General features: G+C 41.8%; 2 protein-coding genes across 2 annotated transcripts; one reads left to right on the forward strand and one right to left on the reverse strand.

The window, feature by feature from the left end:
• Positions 1-399: 399 nt before the first annotated feature.
• Positions 400-4,201, forward strand: mrpl18 (mitochondrial ribosomal protein L18). The gene is made up of 4 exons (XM_030779458.1): positions 400-647; positions 908-1,076; positions 1,786-2,020; positions 4,098-4,201. The coding sequence occupies exons 1-4, from the start codon at positions 545-547 to the stop codon at positions 4,167-4,169; spliced, it is 579 nt and encodes a 192-aa protein (XP_030635318.1). The 5' UTR covers positions 400-544; the 3' UTR covers positions 4,170-4,201.
• A 4,954-nt stretch (positions 4,202-9,155) lies between these two features.
• LOC115815207 (protein phosphatase Slingshot homolog 3) lies at positions 9,156-21,595 on the reverse strand. Its single transcript, XM_030778172.1, has 17 exons — positions 21,525-21,595; positions 20,642-20,737; positions 18,793-18,830; positions 18,255-18,441; positions 17,363-17,478; positions 17,142-17,210; positions 16,544-16,609; positions 14,832-15,014; positions 14,378-14,471; positions 13,856-13,984; positions 12,413-12,459; positions 11,720-11,866; positions 11,426-11,626; positions 11,114-11,273; positions 10,799-10,900; positions 10,501-10,596; positions 9,156-10,219 (listed from the first exon to the last, which is right to left on the reverse strand). The coding sequence occupies exons 2-17, from the start codon at positions 20,687-20,689 to the stop codon at positions 10,001-10,003; spliced, it is 1,902 nt and encodes a 633-aa protein (XP_030634032.1). The 5' UTR covers positions 20,690-20,737; positions 21,525-21,595; the 3' UTR covers positions 9,156-10,000.
• Between the last annotated feature and the right edge of the window lie 1,385 nt (positions 21,596-22,980).

Raw genomic sequence — 22,980 nt, forward strand, 5'->3', positions numbered from 1 at the left:
TAAGATAAATTGAAATTAGTTAGTTATGTGGATTTAATAAGAAAGAGACCAATTTACAATTACAGTTTACAATTTGGTATTTGGCAGACGCTTTTAGCCAAAGCGACTTACAATGGGTGCATCAGTCAGATTCGTAATACTTCATAAGCAGAGATCACAATAAGACTGAGCGTTAATTTACCCCTTCGTACTGCGTACATGAGACCATGTAAACAAGACCAAAAACGTATATTTATAGCTAGAATCATCAGCATGTAACTACAGAATTAACAGCTAATTAAAAACAAACAAAAATAATTTCATTCTATTTGGTATAAAGTACAACGTGAAAAAATGTAGAGAAAAAAATCCGCTGCGTCACTAACGGAAACGGAAGTTTGTATATACTAAACAGAGTCAAAGATGGCGCTGCTCTTGGGGAGATTACTGACAAGCAGTTGAATAATATTTACGAAGAGGAACTGCCATTACCGTATTGCAGACTATCCTGAATCAATTTAAACACCCATCGTGTTATGATCTTAGGCAGTTATATGTTGTCACAATGTCCATTCTAAGAGAAGTCAGCCGAAGCGTGCGGTTGCTGGTAGGTCAAATTCAGGCGTCCGTACCAGTAGGGACAACGTGGAACCTGTGTCATAAAATTGGTAAGGAAACAGTGTCGTAAAACTGCTCGTTTTGTACGTTAATTTTTGGGTTTATGCTGTGATTGAATTGATAATGTGGCCGAAAGAGAAACACAGTGTGCATTACTATCCTACGACGACACAGACATAGACAAGCATAAAGATACACTATCAAGAGCGCTCTCTCTGTCCTGTCAGTAAGCATATAAAGAATGCAGAATGAATATAGATTATTTGAACTCTTGAAACCTTGTCATCTAACAGCCCCGTTTTTCCCCCAGTGCGTTGTTATAGTCACACTGCACCCGAACCAGAGCTGGAGTTAAATGAAAGTATGTCCGTTTGTAAGACATTTGTCAACCGAAACCCTAGGAATCTGGAACAGATGGCTCTCGCAGTGAAGGACAGAGGTTGGGGCACAGTTTGGCCCACCAGGGAATACTATCACAGGTGTGTATGTGTGTGCACGTGCTATGCAAACCCATTTCATCTCATTATTCACAAGATCTACAGTCATGTCGACTGTAGGTCTCTCAGGGCAGCATGGTGGCTGTTGCCTCACAGCAAGAAGGCCCTGGGTTCGAATCCCAGCCGTCTTTTCTGTGTGGAGTTCTCCCTGTGTTTGCGTTGGTTTCCTCCGGGTGCTCCGGTTTCCTCCCACCATCAAGGATGTGTACTAGGATTCATACTACTGTTGGTGACCTTGACCGAGGCACTGGCAAAAAGACCTGGAGTTGGTCCCCGGGTGCCTGGGGCTGCCCATTGCTCTTAGATCCTAGTGTGTGTGCTCACTGCTCTAGTGTGTGTGTGCTCACTGGTGTATAGCATGGGTTAAATGCAGAGGCTGCATTTCACTGCTTACTGCTCCAGTGTGTGTGTGACCAATATGCAGAGAGACTTTACATTTTCTTACATCTATAACTCCTAAGCCATCCCATGATCAACTGACAAACTATGAAGAGGGTTGCTTTGAAGGAAAGGTTAATCTCTGTCTGTTCTTCTTCTCTACGTCTCTCTTTTCTCCTTTTTTCCTGTCTCCTGTTACCCTGTGTCCTTTCTTCTCTCTCTTTTTGTCTTCTCCCTGTTACATTGAATTTCACCTCTGCTTTGTCCTCATTAACTCCTGCTCTTCTTTCTTTGTCTCTTTCTCTGTGGATAGACTGGTGTTTAGACGTTCTCAGCACCATGTTATGGCAGAGGTGTTTTCACGTGACTCTCCAGAGCCAGTTTTGACATGCTCCACTAAAGAGTGGGCACTGAAACGGGAACTGGGCTCCACGCGATCAGTGGCAGCATGTCAGGCTGTGGGCGAAGTGTTGGCACAGCGCTGCCAAGAGGCGGGCATAACTCGTATCATGTACCGCGAGGTGCCATGGAAGTTCCGCTCAGAAGCTGTAAGTACTGTAATCATTTTAATGCATTTTAATATGATGTTATGGAAAATTAAGTGACAGTTTTCATATTCGGGCTCTGGTTACTATGCCAAAAACAAGTATAACCACCTGCTCAGACAGAGTCATCAGAATAGCTTTCAGTGGAGGGACAGTGAGGGAAAAGATGCCATGATAACAAAATGGGTTACATGTAAATTCATGTAAAAAAAAAACAAAAAAGTCAGAGGGAGAATGCATGTTGGAGATGATGTGAAACACTGGCCAAGGCCCTCTGAACTGCAGACTGGGCCAGTTGAGAAGTCAGACGGCCTGATGGCCTTGTCACAAATCTAAGTGAATATCAGTATGGCTGTAGATATAAGTGCCTTCATGTGCCTGTGAACATCATACAACAAAGGCAGACTAAACTGATCCCATCATCATCCTGTGTCAATGGTGACATAAATATCACAGCTCGTCAAAATACCATTATAATTGTGTGATATTATTAGCGCTGTCATGTAGTTGTGAGTGTTGTATAATAAATGCAGAGATCTTGACAACCAAAAACAGACCGACAGACCGACGTACAGTGCTGATCACCACATACCAATTTTCTAAACCAGTGGTGACATAACTATGTCCTATTATAACCCATCAAAGCATTGACCATTGGTCAACCACGCAGAGAAGGAAAACCTGATTTTTAAACATTATTACCCAGCACTAATTTAAGCATGGTTTTTAAACATTATGACCCAACACTAACATTAACCACACAGAGAGAGGAAACCTGCCTAAATTAATCAAGGTTTTTAAACATTATGACCCAACACTAACATTAACCACACAGTGACAGGAAACCTGCCTAATTTAATCATGGTTTTTAAACATTATTACCCAACACTAACGTTAACCACAGAGAGAGAGGAAACATGCCTAATTTAATCATGGTTTTTAAACATTATTGCCCAGCACTACCCCAACCCTTGTACAATATGGAGGCTAATAAAAAACTAAAACAGCAATGTTACCGTGTTTTAGCAAATACCCTTGTGTTTTCTGTTGGGTGCCAGTAGAATGGTGTTAATTTTATAAAGGTATAAAAATACATTTTTAGAACACTGATGATAGTTAGCAGTATCAGTATCACTGAGGACATTGAGTCACTGAGTCTTTTTCAAACAAACAGCAGAGAAATATCTTGTTCGATAATGCATCTGGTCATTCGTGTGTGAAATATCTTGTTCGATAATGCATCTGGTCATTCCTTTGTGAAAAATCCTGTTTGATAACGCATATGATCATTCCTATGTGAAATATCTTGTTCAATAATGCTTCTGGTCATTCCTTTGTGAAAAATCTTGTTCGATAATGCTTCTGGTCATTCCTTTGTGAAAAATCTTGTTCGATAACACATATGATCATTCCTTTGTGAAAAATCTTGTTCGATAATGCATCTGGTCATTCCTTTTTGGAATATCTTGTTCGATAACGCATCTGGTCATTCCTTTGTGAAAAATCTTGTTCGATAATGTATCTGGTCATTCCTTTGTGAAATATCTTGTTCGATAATGCTTCTGGTCATTCCTTTGTGAAAAATCTTGTTTGATAACGCTTCTGGTCATTCCTTTGTGAAAAATCTTGTTCAATAAAGGGTCTGGTCATTCCTGTGAAGCAGAATGTTTCAATTGGAGGAATTTATTTGTAGGACGTCACAGACACCTGACACAGTAACAACACACATGTCTGCATCATGTCTGCTGTCCCATAACTTTATTTAACTGAAACTCTACTATAGAATGATACTATAGAATGGAGAGTAAAGAAAGTATTGACTGGTACTATAGAATGGAGAGTAAACATGCTTTTGGCAGTCAGGGATAGAGGCTTTTGCTGGAGAAAATAAATAAAAATAAATAAATAGCAAGGCCATTATAGAAAATCTAATAATAATATAATAGACAAGATCTTGTAATTATAAAATATGTTGTGTGTGTATAACACAGTAGCTTGTATGTGGATGCATATGTGTATTTGATGTTTCCAGTGGTGATAAATATGTTGTAAACCTGTTTTTTTTTCTGTAACATCACAGATTCAGGCTTTCTGGAAGGCGATGAAGGATGGAGGAGTCACCCTCAGTGAGCCACGCCGAAAATTTGTCTAATGATTTAAACCTGGCCTTTGTCAGAATGTGTTCATATTTTTATAATAAATATAACCATGGAATCTTACTGTGACTCAAGCTCCTTGGTAAATACTTTTTTAAAGCTAAAATTTATGCATTATTTTCTATTTATTAATTTGTCTGATGATTTCTATAGTCCTACATGAGGTAGAACCAATAATGGTGCTGTGATTTAACTGCAGCAGTAAGGTCTACAGAGCCAAATGACTGATTTAGCCTGTCAGTAACACATCTTCAACTAATAACCCAACAGTCTCTACAGTCTCTTTAGTCCATACAAGAGCCCAGGTTCAATGAGATGCTCAGGTCCAGGACTAGACTGGTACATGGCTCAACTTTGGCTTCAAGAATTTTTCATCAGATGTTAGCCGGAAACAAGGTTTCCATAGATAAGTGACATAGCAAAACATTTTGTTGTATTTCAGGCCCAAGTTAGCCACATCTTTAAAGGTTGTAAGAGTGACTATTTTTCCCACTAAAACACTAAATGAGATAAGAACATAGGTGTGTTGTGCATAAGCATCATGAGGGGGTATACGTATTTGTATCAGAGTAATGCCCCAGTGCCAGTTGAAGAGAGTATTTTTATTTACATTAGTCATGTAGATAGCTGTGTCCCACGTAAACCTAATAAAGTCACACAAATGCACAGCAAAGTAATGCATAGAAAACAAACAAAGAAATGAAAAAAATATTGGGCTGAAATAAGAGATGAAAAGCCAAGTTTTATTCTTTATGTGTAATGACAGATAACAGATACACACAGCAGAGATGAAAAGCCATGTTCCAGGCAGTGCACAAGTAGCAGTTTATAGCAGCTCTTACTCGCCATTGAGCTGTTCTCTTAATTATTTTCTAGTATTTCTTACGGGGTTTTTTTTGTAATTACGTGTAATTACTTTTTAACTTATCTGTGCTCAACTTATCCGTGCACTATGGATACCAAATTCATTGTGTCAGGTGACCCTGCACACAGCCATGGCCCCATTGTTTACTCAGGGATCAGCTGAAAGCACTCCGTAACATGGTACTACCAGGGGAGAGACTCGATATTCCCCTCGTGTTGAGGATGAAGAGACAGGGCAGTTGTGCTGGGGCTGGGCGCCGCACAAGGAGGAGACATTACAAACCCATTCTCCCCTCGATCGCAATGGGGAATGTGAGATCTCTCCCCAATAAAATTGACAAATTAGTGGTGGTGACCCAGCACCAGAGGGAATACAGGTAGTGCAGCATTATGCTATTTACAGGGACATGGCTAACCAAGTTAACTTCGGACATGAACGCTGTGTTGGATGGTTTTCATATGATGCAGGTGGACAAGATAAAGGAGAGCGATAAGAGGAAGGCAGGAGGGCTGGCAGTATTTGTTAATGATCGATTGTGTGATCCTGGGCACATCGCTATTAAAGAACAACTCCGCTGTAAGGATACTGAGCTGCTGGCTGTTAGCATGAGGCCATTCTATCTACTGAGGGAATTCTTGCATGTCATTGTGATGATGGCATATACTCCCCCCTCTGCTAAGTTGAGGTGGCCTGTGATGTTATCCACTCAGTTACAAGCAGGCTGTAGACACAACGCCTGCACGCCCTCCCTCAAATCTCTGGCGACTTCAACCGTGTCTCTCTGTCCTCCACTCTGCCCACATTTTATTTAATATGTTACATGCCACACCAGAGTCAATAAAATACTGGACTTACTTTATGCCAACACCAAGGAGGCATACAGCTCATCATCCCTCCCTCCCCTGGGAAGATCTGATCACAACCTGGTGCACCTCATATGTACAAACCTCTCGTACACAGGCAGCCAGCGGTTACGCGCATCATGAAAAGATGGAGTGATGAGGCTGACGAGGCTCATATGTGGAAAGTATTATGTGATGCTCTTGGCGAAGACATCAACAATCTCACACACTGTATAACGGACTATATCAGTTTCTGTGTGGAGAATGCTGTACCCACCGGTACTGTACAGTGTTTTTCCAAGAACAAACCTCGGATTACTCCTGACATAAAGGTTCTCCTTAAGGAAAAACGGAAGGCCTTCAGGTCTGGAAACAGGGAGGAGCTGAAGAATGTGCAGAGGGAGCTGAGGATGGGGATCAGGGAGGGAAAAACAGGAGGAAGATGGAGGATCAGTTGCAGCAAAACAACACCAGTGGAGCCTGGAGGGGCCTTAAAACCATCTCTGGCAACAAGGAACCTAACTACCAGCCTGTGGGGGGCCGAAAGTGGGTGAATGACCTGAACGTTTTCTTCAATAGATTTGATCAGTCATCTGCCCCTCCCCCTGTCCGGTCCTCCCGGCTGCAACCCCCATCGTTTGCACATTCTGTATACTGCCCCACCCCCACCTCCACCCCCTTCCTACAATTTTCAGCTCACAGCCACCCTACACATACACTGCATTTCCTGTCCAATGCTCTACCCCCCCCCCACTCACATCCTCCAGCATACAGCCCCCTGCCCCAACCTGTCCTTCAGTACAAACCAGGTGAGAAAAGAACTCAGCAGGAAGATCAAGGTGAGGAAGGCTTAGGGTCCAGCTGGCATCAGCCCAAGGCTCCTCAGGTCCTGTATTGATCAGCTGTGCGGGGTGGTTGAGCACATTTTCAACCTGAGCCTGAAGTGGGGGAGAGTGCCACAGCTGTGGAAAACATCCTGCATGGTACCTGTGCCAAAGACCCTGCACCCCAAGGACCTCAATAGCTATAGACCAGTGGCTCTGACATCACAACTGATGAAGGCACTGGAGAGGCTGGTCCTTGTCCCTCTGCGCCCCCATCAATGGACCCGCTACAGTTTGCCTATGAACCTGGCACTGGGGTGGAGGATGCCATCATCCATCTCTTACATAGATCCCTCCCTCATCTGCAAAAAGCTGAGAGCACTGTGAGAATCATGTTTTATGATTTCTCCAGTGCCTTCAATACCATATAGCCCACGCTCCTGAGGGACAAGCTGGAGCACACGGGGGTGGAACAGCACCTCACAGCATGGACTACCTCACCAACTGACCACAGTATGTGAGGATACGGGACTGTGAGTCCGACATGGTTGTCTGCAGTACGGAAGCCCCACAGGGAACAGTTCTGGCTCCCTTCCTCTTCACTCTACAATGCAGACTTCACACATAACTCAGCTGTCACCTGCAAAAGTTGTGTGATGACTCTGCAATCATCGGCCTAATCACAGATAGGGACAACGGGAATACAGAGAACTGACCCAAAGCTTTGTGGACTGGTGCCAGCAGAACCACCTCCAGATCAATGCAGGAAATAACAAAGAGCTGGTGGTAGACTTCCACTGGTGCAAACGCTCTCCTCCTATACCAGGTAACAGACATTGAGACAGTGGAATCTTGCAAGTACCTGGGTGTTCACCTGAATAATAAACTGGACTGGACTGACAATACAAATGCACTGTATAAGAAAGGACAGAGCAGACTCTATCTGCTGAGGAGACTCAGGTCATTGGAGTGCTATTTATTTACTATTTATTATACTTTGCTGCCTGGTTCCTTATTTTTATTCTTAATATTTTATATCTTGCGTTTTTACTGGTCTCCTTGCTATCGCACTATCCCCTGCGCTGCTGTAACACTAAAATTTCCCCATTGTGGGACTTATAAAGGATTATCTTATCTTATCTTATCTTATCTTATCTTATCTTATCTTATCTTATCTTATCTTATTTTATCTTATCTTATCTTATTCTTTATAATAACAGATACACACAGCAGAGAAGAAAAGCCGTGTTTTATGTTTTATTCTTTATGTGGAAAGACAGATCAGTGGGTTCTTCCCCAGCAATCACACACACATTTACCTACACAGGCTTGTCCATCCAAACATATGTCATCATATTAGCAGGCAAGCATACAGTACAGAGATAAAACATGCAGAAAACAAGTTCTTCCTCATTAAGCGGTCACCCTACAAAGACACTAACCTGCTGTCCCACTGCAGAATTATGAATACTAATTACTACAACTGAACAAGCAGTATTGAAAGCAATAACTAGTGCTTGTTTTTTTGTTTTGTTTTTTTTTTTGTTTTGTTTTTTTTTTTTGATTAAAAAAAAATGTTTGGGTATTTTGGTCCAACATCCAAACCAGAGGCACCAGGAGAGGCTGTGAATAACCTAAACTCTATGAAAACAGTAGAAATGCATAAAGTACCAAGCCACTTTACAGAGAGGACTCAGAACATGCTGGAAATGAGTTGTTGGCACATTTGGAAAAGTATAAAACACTTACAGAAAAATCCACCAAACATATTATGAATATATTATCAGAATATAACCTTTAACCAAAGTGATTCTCTGTGCTGGAGATACATTCTCCCAAACTAAGCAGGTCAATAAAAGTAGGTTATATGAACTCCTATCTCATATCAGCATTTAAAGCTCAAACTGTCTTTCTTTTTATGTTGAGTGTAGACTCAACAATAGCTTGGTGCTACAAAGCCATAGAAATCAATGTTCATTTTTTCATTTTTACCCAGAGACATCATTTGAAAGTTTCTGTGTCTAATCATCAGATGCCCAGCCATTCTCATGAAAACCACAGCAGTACAGAGACATCCCTATTTTCTGTTCATTAGTTAAAGTAGAAAAAATCCCCCACACCACCCAGTGTGGCAGTACACTCTTTCACATTCACAGAATAAAAAAGATTATTGCATAGACTCGTTAAGAAAACAAGAGACCATGACAGGGAGAGAAATTATGGTTCATATAGGATTCCTTTGTTAAAATAATATAAAAATAATATAAGAACACTGACAGTACATGAGTAATAATAATGATAACAACATATGTAAAGTGACTCTTCCCATTTCTAAAACCCATCTCAGGACAACTGTCTCATTCTTTGTAGTTTCTGTGTAGTTCCTGTCTCCCCCTCCTTTTTTTCTCTCCCCCATTTTCCTCTGTCTGCATGTGTATGCATGTATGTGGGTGTGTGTGTTTGTGTTTGTGTTTGTGCATGTGTGCGTGTGTGTGAGAAGCAAACTCCTCTATAATACTGTCTAAGACATACATAAAAAACACCGTGAATCACATGGCTCAGTGTAAGAATGTGCACAGTCAGGGAGACTGACCAAAAGGCACTGGGTGACAGTGTTCCATTTTCATCTTTCTTTACTTTGACCAGTACATAAGTATGGCATGTAAGGAGCTGTCTCCATCTGCACTCTATACAGGGAAAATATATGTACATTTTGGAAACTCCCAGGGCTAATTCTGCTCCCAGTTCAGCGCTCATGGGGTGCAGAGGCATAATGTGTCTTAATGTTTTATCCAGAGATATGCACGGTTTTGTCGCAGTAGAAGGACTGGATGCATCTTTATTTGTTGTGTAAAATCAGCCATTTCAGAAGTATTTCTATAGACAGGTTATGTGTGCAGAGGTGACTTGGTAGGCAGGGTTAGTGTGTATTCAGTGTGTGTGAGTGTGTATATATGTATGAGTGAGCACTGAGCTATCTTGAGTTTCTTGTACAGCATAAAAAGTGTCCTGAGTTTGTGTGTGTGTGAGCATGCGTATGTAGCTGCTTGCTTTTGTGTGACAAGGAGAGTGAAAACTGGACCCAGAGCCCTCAGTGAGGTAAAATACCAGTCATCCTTCAAAGACATCTGCTAATGCAAAACTGACCAATTTTATGATGTAAGATTAGATGAGTAATAAATATCTTTGGATGTGTCAAAAAAGGAAGAAAATAATATATCCTTTCTTCCATACTCTTTAGCTTTTTAAACCTCTCACCTATTTTCCTTAGCCATTCTCATCCACTCTACCCTCCCTCATTCTCCTCCTCCTATCTTTCCCTCTTTCTCCTCTGTACACTTTCGCTCTTCTCCTGTGGCTCTGGCTGGAGTCGGCAGGTCCTCTTTTTGGTGTCTATTCTCCAGATGGCCACTGGGCTCAGGAGAGAGGTCCACATGGGCCCTCTGATGAGTCAGACCTCTCCGGCCCTGGCTCCGCCTCCGCTGTGCTGGTGATCGCCTCTGACTGACAACCAGCTAAGCAAACCAAAATACTCAGGTCAATGATTTGGGCAACATGTTGGTTGTGCTTTTGCAGGAATCATTACTATGACTAACTAACACACACATGCTTTCTCTAATACATTCTCTCTCTCTCACACACACAAACACACACACACACGTACAAGTTTGCTCTCTCAAAAACATATACATGTTCAGTCTCTTTCTTTCATACTCTTATGCACTCTCTCTCTCTTTCACATTCTGATGCACTCTCTCTCTTTCTATCACACTCTGATGCACTCTCTCTCTCTCACCCCCTTATTGCTTTCTCTGTCTTCATCATCCAGTTGAATGGACTGCATAAGTGAAAACAGATTCATCCTGCCACTTCTGCTGGGACTTGGAATTGGCTGAGTAAGTGAGAGTGAAAGAGAAAAAGAGAAAAAGAGAGAGAGAGAAAAAGAGAGAGAGAGAAAGACAGGACAAAGACAAAGGACATTGGCATGTGAACATTATTCTGTTCTGGAAGTGGTCACACTTTTATATAGTGGTTCAAACAGCTGAATTGGATGGCTGGACCAGCTGGCTTGGATGGCCATAGGCAGGTCTCACCTTCTCGTTGTCTGGGACAGTAAGGACAGGAATGGAGGCTGTGTCCTCCGCAGATGAGACTGAATCTAGGATGTGTTCACCCTTATTTGGCTCCTCAAAGACCTAAACACACAACAGAAAGAAAGAAAGAAAGAAAGAGAGAGAGAGAAACAGAGTGAGTCAGAGAGGGAGATAGAGGGAGGCAGAGAGCGCAACATTAGATTTAGAATATAAACCAGGAAAGTCAAAGTCTGGGAAATGCCCATATTTTAGTTACAACTGTGAACATTATTAACTTCATTGCAATCCCAAGAGTCCTTGTAGCTGAAACCTTACGTCCTCTTTTTCTTCCTCTTCATCTCCATCATTGTCCTCTGGGCTCTCCTCCCCCCCCTCCTCCTCCTCACTCTCATCCTGTCCCTCAGGATGATGGAAAGCTGGTTTATTGGTCTCTGACCGGGACTTCCTCTTCCACAGAGCACTGTGACGTTGTTTACTGTTCACCACACATACATACACACACACACATACAGATCTTGTCTGTAAATCTGTGTGTGTGTGTGTGTACATGTGTGCATGCGTATGAGCGTGTGTGTGTGCGTGTGTATGAGTGTGTGTGTGTGTGTGCGTGCGTGTGTGTGCCTGTACCTGGCGTTTAGGATGCCACAGTATGTGTTTAGCTGTTTCAGAAAGCCTTCGTTGGGTTGGATGATAGGCCGTCTTTCTTTGACATGGTTAAGAGCGTGTTCCAATGACCAGCCTTTCTCCTTCATTACAAATGCCACCACCGTGGAGGCCGAGCGTGATACACCCATTTTACAGTGCACCAGTACTGCCTGCCCACTCTTCCTGCACACACACACACATACGTTATAAATCTGCCAGTCACAGGTGGAAGATCATTACTGTGTGTGAGTGTATTACTGTGTGGGAGTGTATTACTTGGCTGTGTTGATGAAGTTGTAGGTGTCGTTCCAGTGAGAGAGTAAGTCAGTTTCCTCCACGTCATACACACGGATATTCATGTACGTGAAGGATTCTGGGAAGAAGTTGTCTATCTCCATGGTAACATTCAGGATGTAGCCCACACTGCAGACACACACACAGAAAAGTTAGTTTTTACACATTAGTGGGGTTCTCCTGACTTTCTTTCTTTTTTTTTAAACTGTCATTAAAGATTAATGACCCTACCCTAAACCTAAACTGTATCAGATAAGTACTCTTGACACTTTTTATATAACATTGTCTCTTTCGGGGAAAAAAAATAATGGTTAAACTTATGGGCCAGCAGCGACCAACAAATGTCCCCACAATGTCACTAAGTGTCACTTGTTTATCCCTATGAGAACATTTGATCCACACAATACCCTAAAACAGTAAAACACACATGCACACACTGTCCTGATGTACATCCTAATTTAAATGTGATAATAATAATAATAATAATAATAATAATAATAATAATAATAATAATAATAATAATATTCCATCTCTTAAACAACAACACCTACCCAGATGCTACCCCCCCCCCCCCCACCCAAAAGCATTAAAAGAAAGTCTAAGCATCAAAACTCAAACTCATAGTATCAACATTCAATATCAAAGCAGTAAAATAAAATTAATGGAGCAGTTTACTTGTTTTTCTGTAGCTCTTCAAAGTTAGCGGCATTCCACTCAGAACCCTGAAAACACACACCAAAGCCTTAATTTAATGTGCTCTCTCACCATACGTGTATACATGTGTGTATGTATGTGTATGTATCTGTGTGTATATGTATATACATATTCATATACATGTATGTATGTGTGTGTGTGTGTGTGTATGTATGTGTATATATATATATATATATATATATATCAGTGGTAGATGGTGAGCTGGAAACAGAGGAAGCCCAAACCTCCCCTTTAAATCTATCATTAATTTCCACCTGTTCCCGTTAATCTGCCTTGATTAACAATAAAAGTAACGGTTTGCAGAATAATTAATACCAATCACGTAAATAGAGTATCAGTGTCATTTTGTGACAGATTTAATGTTTTTTGCAAACTAGTTGAGGCCTGAGTGCTAAACTTTATTGTGCATTGCACACTCAATGCTGATACATTATATGGATAAAAGATCTTGTTTTTTCTGACCTAAAAGTTTATTCTCAGAAATTGAGATTCATTTCAATAACTTCACTTCCGTTTTTTAAATTTGAATTTCATAACACAAGAAAGCTACAATATAAAACACACTGAGGGGTTAGTTTTCCAATACGTATTCAGATAATTGCCATCCTTGTTAAACATTTAGCTTTCACTGTAGCATACAAGCTTCAGACAATCCAGGGTTTTTTGCAATCATTTCAATGCCAGAATCTTGCAAATCAGACGAGCACAGTTGACATTAATTTTCCCTGATGTTGGGCAGAGAAGGAAAAGCTCAATTTTCCACAAATTACAAGAATGTGTGGGTATAACAAATGCAACACAGTGCAGCAAAGAGAAATAATACTAACAACACTGGCAGTTATTTACTATATTAACGGACTGGTGTTAATTATTTTGCAAACCGTTAGTTTTATTGTTAATGAAGCGGATTAATGGGAACAGGTGGAAATTAATTATAGAGTTAAAGGGGAAGTTTGCGCCTCCTCTGTTTGCAGCTCACCAGCCGCCACTGATATATATATATACATATATATATACATATATATATATGTATATATGTATATATATATGTGTGTGTGTGTGTATGTGTGTGTGTGTGTCTGTGTGTATATATGTAGTAAAAGTTTATTTAGAGCGCAATATCACTATTTATAGTCTCAAAGGGCTTTACATGTCTATGATGAAGTCAAATCAGAATTATATTATCCATAAGTTAGAGAAAATAGATAAGTCTTTGGTTGGTTTTAAAGGTATGGAGATAGTTTGCCTCCCTAATTTCTGTTGGTAAACCATTCCAGAGGAAGGGAGAGCGGTGTGTGTGTGTGCACATATATAAATGTACATCTATGTATATGTATATGTGTGTGTCTGTGTGTATGTATGTATATGTATTTTTTTTTTTTTTACACGTATGTGTGTGTATACCAGGTAAAGGTAGTCTAATATTTTGGAGGGTTTGTCCATCTGTGCCATGGTGACCATCATCTCGTTGTCAATGTATTCCTTATAGTTCTTCATATCCATGCCTATCCTGACCTCCAGAGCACTGCGCACCTACACACACACAGACACACACACACACACACACACACACACACACACACACACACACACACACAGGGTACTCTGTTGAGAGGTTCAAGGGGAGATGACATATAGCTGTAGCCTGTGTTTCAGTCAGTCCCCAGTGAGACTGGCTCTCAGTGTGTCCATCTGCATGTCTGTTTGTGTCTGTCTTCATGTCTGTCTGTATGTGTTCATCTGCACATCTGTATGTGTGTGTTCATCTGTATGTCTGTTTGTGTGTGTCCATCCGCATGTGTCCTTCTGTCTTTGTGTGTCCATCTGCATGTGTCTGTCCTCATGTCTGTCTGCATGTGGTGTCTTCACTCTCACAATGTTTATCCCTCTCTTTCACACTCTCTTATGCACTCTCTCTCTCTCAACCTGTTTGGAGGTGATGCTCTCAAGATCTTCAGTTCTCATGATGTCCCTGAGCTGAGCCTTGATAAGTTTCTCCACAGAATCCCTCTCTGATGACCTGCACATGCACACACACACACACACACACACACACACACACACAAACAACGCACTCACACACATACACACATACACACATACACACACACAGACAACAGAGAGAAAGCACATGAGAGGAGTGACCACGACAGACAGATGGTTGGACTGCTGGATGTGGAATGGAGAGATCATAATGTATTTGAACACATATGGATTACATAGGTATGACAAAGCCTGAGGGATGGCAGAAGAGATCAACAGAACAGGCGTGTGGCAGAGATGGAGAAAGAGAAAAAAAAGAGGTGATGGAAAGCATAAGGGACAGAATGAATCTGATAAGAGTCAGGGTGAGTAATATGTAGTACTGCACTTTTCTGACCTGTGTCCTGCGCTGTCCTTCCTCACAGACTCCAGGCCAGTCATAGCACTCCACTCATTCAGACAGTGTTGGCCTGACTCCACATGGCCCAGGTAGTGTTTGGCCCAGTCTAATCCACAGCCAGGTATAACTGCCCCCCTCACTGCACGTTCACAACAACCATGCAATGCTTGCAGCACTGACCTGACACACAGACACACACATACACACACACACACACACACACACCACACCACACCACACCACACCACACCACAGTTTAGTCTGGGACCAAAGTGAGAGAACATCACAAAAAGGATGAGTTCTAATGTGAAAAAAAAAATTACTGGGAACCGAACTGAGGAACGATCTGCAAACAAGGCTGTTTCAGTTAAAGCAGACAGATTTCCTGCTTCTCAATGACAGTGCAGTAAAGAATCCTACAATGTCTTCCTACAATACTACAATACTAATATTAACCTAAATATTACTTTTGGCTACATCTCTGAGTTGTCAATAAAAAAAACACACACACACAATCAAGCCACTGATTTTTTTTTCCAAGTCAGTTCTTGTGTTGGTGAGTGTGTGGGGCGGGGTGGGGGGCTGTTGAAATGAGAGGATTTTAAACATAGTGACCAGACCCTATTTGTGAAGGAGATGGTCAGTAAACTAGCTATCTCACATCTCAGCTTCCAACTATCACTGACAATCTCCCATTTCAGAAAGCCTCCAACTAACCATCACTGACCATCTCCCATTTCATCCTCCAACTAACCATCACTGACCATCTCCCATTTCATCCTCCAACTAACCATCACTGACCATCTCCCATTTCAGACAGCCTCCAACCATCACTGACCATCTCCCATTTCACATTCCAACTTACCATCACTGACCATCTCCCATTTCACCCTCCAACTAACCATCACTGACCATCTCCCATTTCACCCTCCAACTAACCATCACTGACCATCTCCTGTTTCATCCTCCAACTAACCATCACTGACCATCTCCCATTTCAGACAGCCTCCAACTTACCATCACTGACCATCTCCCATTTCAGACTCCAACTAACCATCACTGACCATCTCCCATTTCAGACAGCCTCTAACCATCACTGACCATCTCCCATTTCAGACAGCCTCTAACCATTACTGACCATCTCCCATTTCACCCTCCAACTAACCATCACTGACCATCTCCCATTTCAGACAGCCTCCAACTTACCATCACTGACCATCTCCCATTTCATCCTCCAACTAACCATCACTGACCATCTCCCATTTCACACTCCAACTAACCATCACTGACCATCTCCCATTTTACCCTCCAACTAACCATCACTGACCACCTCCCATTTCAGACAGCCTCTAACTAAACATCACTGACCATCCCTGTGGTTTGAGCATTCTGTAACTGTAACAGCCTAGACAGTTTTTAAGAGCACAGGCATGCTGTCAGATGGGTTTAGGAGTTTGACAACGCTGCTTGACAACACTGCTGTTGATTGCCATTAGTCAAATACTTGAAAAGACTGTTTAATTTTTCAATAAGGAAAACAAAGATGAAAAATGAGACAAAACAAAGAAATACTCTGTAAATGAGTCAGCAAATGAACCTCGACGTTAAAATTTTTTGAATTTGTGGGAAATGGTGCACATTCTTTATTCTAATACATTCTGGTTGTGGATCAGTGCATGCATGCGAAGTCATACAGGTTTGCTGCTTACCACATGGTCTGAATGGAAACAGGCTTAAATATCCTGGTCATGTCCGCCGACGTCACACTGAACCCTCTGACAGACAGAGCCAGAAACAGAACATGAACATGTATCATGTAAAATGTATTATCAGACATTTTTATTCAGCTGATATAGATGATGATGTTGTGTGTGTGAGTGTTAATGTGCATGTGAATGTGTTTATGTGTGAGAGTGTGGCTAATGTGTGATGAAAGTGTGATGTCTCTCAGTAGGTGAGAAGAACGTGAGCATCGTTATTCACACGCTCATCATTTGTTGCTCTGTTAGTTTCCATAGAGGGACCCATGGGTGCTCTATCTCTCTCTCTCTGTCTGTCTCTCACACACACTGACACACACACATCACTCTGAGTGAACACACTCTCAGATAGCAGCTCATTATAGGCCTGTATGGGAGGGCTGATTGTGCCGGCAGAGCCCAGGTGATTCACTTACGCAACATTACAACAGATTTCTCTTAGGTCTCTGGTCCCCAGCCAGGTAAGGAGAACATTTTATTCCCTGTCCCACTTTTTTCACTGTGTCCCTCCCTCATCTCTAATCTTTCTGTCCTGGAGAAAACTCACCCGTCACCATCCAGGTACACCTGCGTGTCACTCCACACAGGCAGAACAAGACCAATCGTACATGCATCACTGACAGAGAGAGGGGGGGGAGAGAGAGAGAGATCTTAGTTTTTTGGTTGTCCAGACTTGACTGGTACTGTATGTTGTTTATGCATGTGTGAGGCAAATGTGTTTGTTGACGTTTGAGGGCTTGAACGATGTAGTTATGGGTGACGTCTAACCTGTGTGCGTTGGGGAAGTCCATGCCAAGTAGAATACTCTCCTGTTTGTTAGAAAGGGTGGATACAATGAGGAGGTACCTCACTCTCACTGGACTGACAGACTCTAACTGCACAGCCTGAGGACAGAGGACACAACAACTTTTCTTTTCCCTGTGCTTTATACAACTTACTTCTCTGGTGAACAAATTCACTGCATACCCAAGCAATGCATGGCTGAACAGAGAGGGGAGAAATCTGACTTTTTAAATCATATTATAGCTTCTTTTTACCACTGCTTACATAGCCCTTTAAGCTGATGCATAGACTGGTGCTTCTGCGTCAAACTGAATCAGGACGGTAAAGTATCAGTAGCATTTTATACATGGTTAGAGAAGTGTGGGGTCTAAAGCAGGTTTGGAACATCTTCACATAAATGATGTGAGAGGCAGGAACTCGGTTTTCCCAATGAAGAAACGTTGGGTTTTCATTTGCCGAAGTCTCTATAAAACTGTGACCATATCGGCAGAAGAGAGGATATGAGATTTTGTCTGTGTTAATATGTTATGCTACTCCGCGCTGTGTTTAAACACTTGCTTAAAGAAAACAGTCATGAATTGTGTAAGATGACAAATGCATTCTTTTACAGGGGATTAAACCATGTGTTTCTGAAGAGAAGAGTATTTCAGCAGTCTCATTCACACCGTTCTGTATCAGTCTGGGACATATTGTCTCATTCCATTTCCTACCATATTCTGTGTCCCTGTACAGACGAGAACACATGTATATTAGTCTTCCACTGTGTCTCTCCATTCTATATCTGAATACATTGTGTCTCTCCAGGATAAAGGAGTGCCTTGGGTCAGGGTTTTCAGCCCATAGTGTTAGGCAGCACTGCAGGCTGTGATGAGCGTACCAGCTTGATGGTATCTTCTGGCCGTAGCAGGGACACCATGGCCTGCAGGTGTCTGTGTTGTGTATCAGAATCTCGGTCTCCATGTCGAGAGCCAGTCTGTGTGGGGGGTGTAGTTTCTTCTTGTAGCCCAACCCTTTCTCCCTCCTCCAGAAGAAGCACCACCCCTTTTACCAGAGCAAAGCTTTCTCTAGTGAACAGAGAACAGATCACATCCACATTAGGCATCATTATTATAGGACCTGCATAAACCCACAGCCTGGTGAAGGTTATCTCCTTTGGGACTATTTATATAATTCTAAAAAAAATTAACTGGTCCAAGGAGCTTTCTCCATCAGCCCAAAATATAAAAAGACACAATATTAAACTATCATTAAAATTATAGTATATGGTACATCTCAGAAGCTACAGGTTTTGAACATTGCAAAATCTCATTTTCTCCAAAAAGACTAATTGTCTATCTGGACTGTTCTGTCTGTTTTACCGAGCTGTGACGTAAGCATTCTAATAGTTATCTGGTGTTTTCATCAGCATTATTTACCTTTTCTGAAGTCTCCCCCTTCTTGGAGTGTTTTCATCCTGTCAATAAGAATATAATTACATTACAGACAGATAGGCAACAAGATCACAGATTGTAACCATGGCAGCAGATGACACATCTGTTTCCTCACTATCACCACAGTGAATGACTGTTGGTAGAGAAGTGTTTGAAGAGTAGAGTAACCCTAGCACAGGATAGTAGAGTGACACCAGCACAACCTGGCCTACACAACCTGTCTTACCCAATCACTGGTTGTGTTGTTGGTTTTGCTTGGTCTTTGTAGAGTAGTGGGCAGTGTTAAATAGGCCCCAGTGTAGTTATAAGCCCAGAGGTAACTGCTGTAAAGAGTATGTGTGTATGATAATAATTACATTTGATGGCAAGTGCCCAAATAACATGGTCATAAGCTTTAGGAATTGAATGGAGGGGAGAGAGAGAGAGAGAGAGAAAGAGGGAGGGAGAGAGAGAGGGAAAGGGTACTGTGCTGACAAAAGTCCAGTTGTGACATGTGGTGGCAGTGATAACAGACAGGGGAAGTGCTTCAATGAAAGGAGATAAAAGAAAGGGGTGGGGGGCGTGGTATGACTGGTTCTTGGGAATGTAACTGGAGACAGTCACATTACCTGTTACACAACTGACAAGTTCAGACTGAGGCAAGGACAAGAAAATAAAGAAGAGAGGGAAGAGGAGAGAGAAAAGACAGAGAACAAGGGTTTAAGGGTTCAGAAAAGAGAGTCATTCACTCGTTCAATGTTGCAGACAGTGGCTATGACAGAAGATGACATGGCTATTTTAGTCCCAGAGTACTAATTATGCTTTGAATTGCATCCTGGCAGCCATGAGACCTCCATAGTAAAGACCACAGCAAGTCTGAGACAGTGGGGAAGATTACCATGTGACTGTACATCAATGCTCTGTCTTTATCACAGAAAATACTGCTCCAGATGCACTGTTGAATTGGCTTGTATGTACATGTTTGGTACAGGACTGACAGTCTTACAGATTAAGAGGCTGTGAATAGAGGGCTATGTGTGAATATGCAGGTTGGCTGTTCAGACCTCACACCAGACTACACTCTTCCACGTGGAAGAGAACAACAAATCAGCACTTTCCCAGTCACCCAATCACTTTCGTTTGCTTTTTGAGATGGTCTCATACTTTTATGGACAGAGGGTAACGTTCTCCTGACAAGTTCTTTCATTGTCTGGACTGATGGAAATGGGTCTTCATTAGAACCTGTTTTGCTGATTAGATCTAAGTGACCTAGTTGGAGAACAGGCATCTTAAGTGAAAAAATGAAGCTCAAGTGCTTTTGACTGGATATTTGAAAATGTGTCCAAAATCCCTTAAGTACTAGAGGGAGAAGGAATGAGAGAGAGTTTAAAATAGTAAACTGGATGTTGTCTCATGTTTGGTCGTTGTGGAACGTGAGGGAATGTAATTACATGTTGAGTTCCGGGTGAGAAACCAGGAAAGAGAGAAGCTGAGAAAGTAGAAGGACAGAGTGGTAGGTTTCCATTAGTACTAATACAATTCACAACACCTGAGACTACTATAAATGATTACTGGGGCATTTAGGCCACCACTGCAGGCATTGGGTTGCCAAACAATGTCTGACATACAATATAATGTGCAAAGTGATGTCCTGCTAAGCAACGACAGAGAGAACACGACCACAGATCTTGGAGACCGGACCACAAAATGACAACAAAGACTTTTCATTAATCCAGCACAGCAGTAGGTTAATAATATTTACATATTTAATCAGGTAATGCGTTTTTTGTTTGTTTGTTTGCCTGAAATGCATCAGCTAGTGTAGATGAACGGATGGCAGGCAGGGTTTACTCACGGGAGCAGCACAAACAGACGGTGACCTGTGCAGAGTCAGCAAAGCCATTCCACAGGCGGTTTGCCCAAATTTTAACTAGCGTCTCAGAGCGCTCCCCTGCAAGAAAAGAGTTTCAGAAAAGTCCTGATTAACCAGCAACTAATGAATAAGCACACGGTATGCTGGCACAGCGATATAACTGTAGTTAATGTGATCTGGCAATAAGCTTACAGGACCAAAAACATAGGCTAATCCTAATCCTTCACATACATCTTTAATAACAGGATTAGAGCCTCTTGCCACGCGTTAGATAAACCTTAATGAGATAAACTATAACTAGATTTTCCCCACTTTGGCATGTCTGCTAAGGTGACAACAGTCATCTCTTTCGGGACGTCGCTCATCAGGGGCTTGTGGCCAGTGCATGCCGTAAATTCCTGCGCTATGTCGGAGTCACAACAGCCACACAGATCAAGCTAGAGTGCCGATTACGTCTATTCATAGCGCTCATTTTAATGTTCAATACTAGGATAAGCTATCAGAGCTAGAGCAGGAACAGTGTAACTATACTGTAGTGACAATGTATCACACCCAGTGCGGTGTGTCACTGTCTTCACTCAGCTCACTAGCTTGTTGCAATCGAAAATCCAAATCGCATTAATACATGTATTGCAATACGATCTACCACATATAATCGTGACACGAAATTACAAGCAAGTGCGTTCGTTTAGGAGCACTTCTGTTACCTGTTCAGGCAGAATGTTTGTAAATCCAGCTGTTTGGTTTTGACAGCCAGCGATACGACAAACCTAGAGTAAGATCTCTTAGGAGCTGATCATGCTAGTTCCTTAAGAAAACCAAGAGTGGGCGGTGTAAGATAGACACAGTTCCTCTTTTATCCTACCTTCTGCAGACTATATCAAGTCTTCCTCTTTTCGTCCGTATTAAGAATCCGTATCGTTCTCCTTGTTCTTTTTCTTCTATTACCTCTTCTTTAGCATAAACTTTGGTGGCTGCTCTGATATCCCTTTAAAGGGGAGTACTGTTTCATGGAACCAGGAAGAAATATTTTCGGCGGAGAAAAGTAAACATGCCCTTAAATGGAAGCGACGGATAGTGTTTTTCTTTTTTTATTTAAAGGGGAAGGGATATTTTAACACTACGTAGGTAATTAGTTCACATCTACGTATTACACACTACGTCCAGGCCACATCCATAAGTCAGAGAATATTCATTTTTATGAATTATTCATATCTTTCATACAGGACGCTTTAATACCTGCGTGAACAACTGTCCTCCTCGAGAGCTGCATTCCTGCAGGATTTTGTTCAGGGCCTCATTTCAACTTAATCTCACCTCATCAGATACTTCCGTTTGATAATATATCAGTATCTGAGGTGTAAATCCTGTTATTTTAATGTTTAACCTGTTGAATGTTTGTATGAAACGTCAGTGTTCATTTAAAAAATTACAACCTAGTCCCTAACTTTAACCCAAACCTTAACTATCAGAAACAACCATGTTTTGACTGAATAACGTCCTTGAAATCACGTCACAGCGCAAAGGAGAACCAAGAATGAGAAATAGATGATGATGTTTGTTCACATATTTAATAAGAGGAGGAAGCTCATTTTACATACATGGATGGAATGTTCCCAAAAGTCATTGTGATTTTGACCAGCAACAGTAGCAGCAGAGAGTTCTGCCAAGATTAGCATGAAGCACAGAATGGCAGGTTTGCAGAATGAGATTAGATGTTTTTTATGAAATTTCATTGCTTTCAATGTTTAGCCGCTTGATAAAGTTTCAATTATTAATTCTGTGTGCTTATTGCAGCCCAGGACCGCCATATCTGGCTTCTGCAGTCAGGTCAAGACCCCAGTGAGGCTGACAAGCACTCAGGTGAGCTTTCCTGAGACGGTTTCTGACCATTTGTGCAGAAATTCTGCAGTTGTGCAAACCAACTGTTGTATCAGCTGTCTGGGTGGCTGTTCTCAGAAAATCTCTCAGGTGAAGAAGCCGGATGTGGCAGTCCTGGGCTAGCATAGTTACACGTGGTCTGTGGTTGTGAGGCCGGTTGGATGTACTGCCAAATTCTCAGAAATGACATTGGAGACACCTTGTGATAGTGAAATGAACATCCAGTTCAGGGGCAACAGCTCTGGTCGACATTTCTGCAGTTAGCATGCCAATTGCACGCTCCCCCAAAACTTGTGACATCTGCGGCCTTATGTTGTGTGATAAAACAGCACAATTTAGAGTGGCCTTTTATTGTAACCCGTCCAAGGCACACCTGTGCAATAATCATGCTGTTTAATTAGCATCTTGATATGCCACACCTGTCAGGTGGATGGATTATC

This window comes from Chanos chanos, chromosome 1, assembly GCF_902362185.1.
Source record: "Chanos chanos chromosome 1, fChaCha1.1, whole genome shotgun sequence".
In the NCBI taxonomy this organism is placed as follows: domain Eukaryota; kingdom Metazoa; phylum Chordata; class Actinopteri; order Gonorynchiformes; family Chanidae; genus Chanos; species Chanos chanos.

Bases quoted from the DNA above. Each gene is read 5' to 3' on its own strand.
- mrpl18 (XM_030779458.1), top strand. From the start codon at position 545: ATGTCCATTCTAAGAGAAGTCAGCCGAAGCGTGCGGTTGCTGGTAGGT. The intron at 648-907 runs GTAAGGAAACAG...TTTTTCCCCCAG, and splicing joins GAACCTGTGTCATAAAATTG to TGCGTTGTTATAGTCACACT. The intron at 2,021-4,097 runs GTAAGTACTGTA...GTAACATCACAG, and splicing joins GGAAGTTCCGCTCAGAAGCT to ATTCAGGCTTTCTGGAAGGC.
- LOC115815207 (XM_030778172.1), bottom strand. From the start codon at position 20,689: ATGGCTTTGCTGACTCTGCACAGGTCACCGTCTGTTTGTGCTGCTCCC. The intron at 17,479-18,254 runs GTACGCTCATCA...CTCTGTCCTCAG, and splicing joins CAGAAGATACCATCAAGCTG to GCTGTGCAGTTAGAGTCTGT. The intron at 10,597-10,798 runs GTGAGACCTGCC...TCACTTACTCAG, and splicing joins CTGTCCCAGACAACGAGAAG to CCAATTCCAAGTCCCAGCAG.